This window comes from Nestor notabilis, unplaced genomic scaffold, assembly GCF_000696875.1.
Source record: "Nestor notabilis isolate BGI_N333 unplaced genomic scaffold, ASM69687v1 scaffold4310, whole genome shotgun sequence".
Classification (NCBI taxonomy): domain Eukaryota; kingdom Metazoa; phylum Chordata; class Aves; order Psittaciformes; family Psittacidae; genus Nestor; species Nestor notabilis.
The window spans coordinates 4,153-5,962 of record NW_009909555.1 but is presented as its reverse complement, the minus strand read 5'-3'; the positions used below and the strand labels follow the sequence as shown (position 1 = coordinate 5,962).

The following is a 1,810-nucleotide window of genomic DNA, read 5'->3' as shown; positions in this document are numbered from 1 at the left end:
AGCGATGGCCTCGGTGTAGACAGAGGCCAACTCGTGGATGAGCTTGTGGTTGTGGGGCAGCAGAGCCAGGTACAGGTAGAGACACTGCTTGATGGTCTCCTCCGTCCATGGTGCCGCCACCTCTGGGTCACACACGCGGTGTCACCACGGCCCCGAGGCCCCCCCCACTGGGTGCTGCCCCATCCCCAACGCTCACCCGTGTCCTTGTCAGCCCCAAAAAGCACAGAGGGTGGGTTGGGGTGCACCAGGAGCTGCAGGTAGTTGAGGGCAAACTTCTCCACGTACTCCCGGAGCTGGTCCTTCTCGTACATGCGCTTGATGAAGAGCAGGGCCTGCTGGCGGACCTGTGGGGTGGCCACGGTCACCACCATGGGGACACACACCCTCGGGGTGCTGTGGGGCCCATGGGGCACCTTGTCCTTCTCGTGGGAGCTCAGGTCCAGCAGGACATGGAGATACTGGAACTGCCGGGACGGCCTCTTGAAGATGAGGTCCCGCAGCGTGGACATGCCCAGGTAGGTGCGGCTCTGGGGGGACAGGGACAGCAGTGAGGGCTGTCCCCATGTCCTATATCCCATGTCCCCATATCCCCATTTCCCATATCCCACATCCCCATGCCCCATATCCCCATATCCCATATCTACATCCCCATATCCCATATTCCATAGCCCCATGCCCCATATCCCATATCCACATCCCCATATCCCATGTCCCCATAGCCTCATCTCCCCATATCCCATATATCCCCATGTCCCCATAATCCCACACCCCCACACCCCATATCCCATTCCCCATTCCCCACATCCCATATCCCATTCCCCACATCCCGTATCCCATTCCCCATTCCCCACATCCCGTCTCCCATTCCCCACATCCCGTATCCCATTCCCCATTCCCCACATCCCACTCCCCATTCCCATCCCGTAGCCACGATCCCGGCTCCCACCTCATCCTCGCAGTACTTGCGGATCACCTCCAGCGCGCTCTCGGTGATGAGTGGCGCCTCCAGCACCACTTTGGTGAAGATCCTGCCGGGAATTGGGATGTCACCGGGATGGAGCCACGCTCGGGACCATTCCGAGGGACGGGGATGGCCCAAGAGCTTTCTGGGAAGGGCTTTCAATAGAAACCCCTTTTCCACAACCCATTCCCAAAGGATTCCCCCCCTTTTCCAGCAGCAAATCCCAATGGGAAAGGGATTTATGGCTCCTCCAACCTTGGACCAGGTTTTTCTGGGGATACAGATGGGAAAGAGCTTAAAAAGCAGCAAAGGAAAAAGAAAGGAAGAAAGAGGGAAATTCCTGGTTTTCTGCTCCTGGGCCCCAAGAATCCCAGGAATTTGGGTCCTTCCTCCCTAAAAAAAGAGGTTTGGAAGGGGGGGATGGTCCAGGTAGGATTGGGATGGGAATGTGGGGCTGGGATGGGGACAGGCGGATATGGGGATAGGAAAAGGGGGATATAGAGATAGGGAAAGGGGATATAGAGATAGGGAAAGGGGGGTATGGGGGTGATAAAATGGGGATAGTGGGACAGGGATATAGGGATGGGAAAAGGGGATTGGGGTGGTGTCCCCATCCTGTCCCTGGTGTTCCCATCCCTGGAGTCCCCATCCCGTTCCCATGTCCCCATCCCTGGAGTCCCCATCCCTGGAGTCCCCATCCCATTCCCATGTCCCCATCTCATCCCCAGTGTCCTCATCCCTGGTGTCCCCATCCCATCCCTGGTGTCCCCATCCCCATGTCCCCATTCCCACCCCTAGTGTCCCCACTCCATCCCTGGTGCCCCCATCTCATCCCTGGCATCTCCATCC

At 58.2% G+C, this 1,810-nt stretch overlaps 1 protein-coding gene across 1 annotated transcript in view; it reads right to left on the bottom strand.

Annotated features, from left to right (window-relative positions):
* The window catches only part of SYMPK (symplekin), a gene marked incomplete at both ends in the record, with an annotated part of 7,223 nt that overhangs the window by 1,280 nt on the left and 4,133 nt on the right, over positions 1-1,810 (bottom strand). The window contains 4 exon segments of the mRNA XM_010010071.1: positions 1-122; positions 197-344; positions 414-527; positions 947-1,028. The exon segment at positions 1-122 is cut by the window's left edge and continues 22 nt beyond it. Of these exon segments, the coding sequence (XP_010008373.1) occupies positions 1-122; positions 197-344; positions 414-527; positions 947-1,028 (466 nt within the window).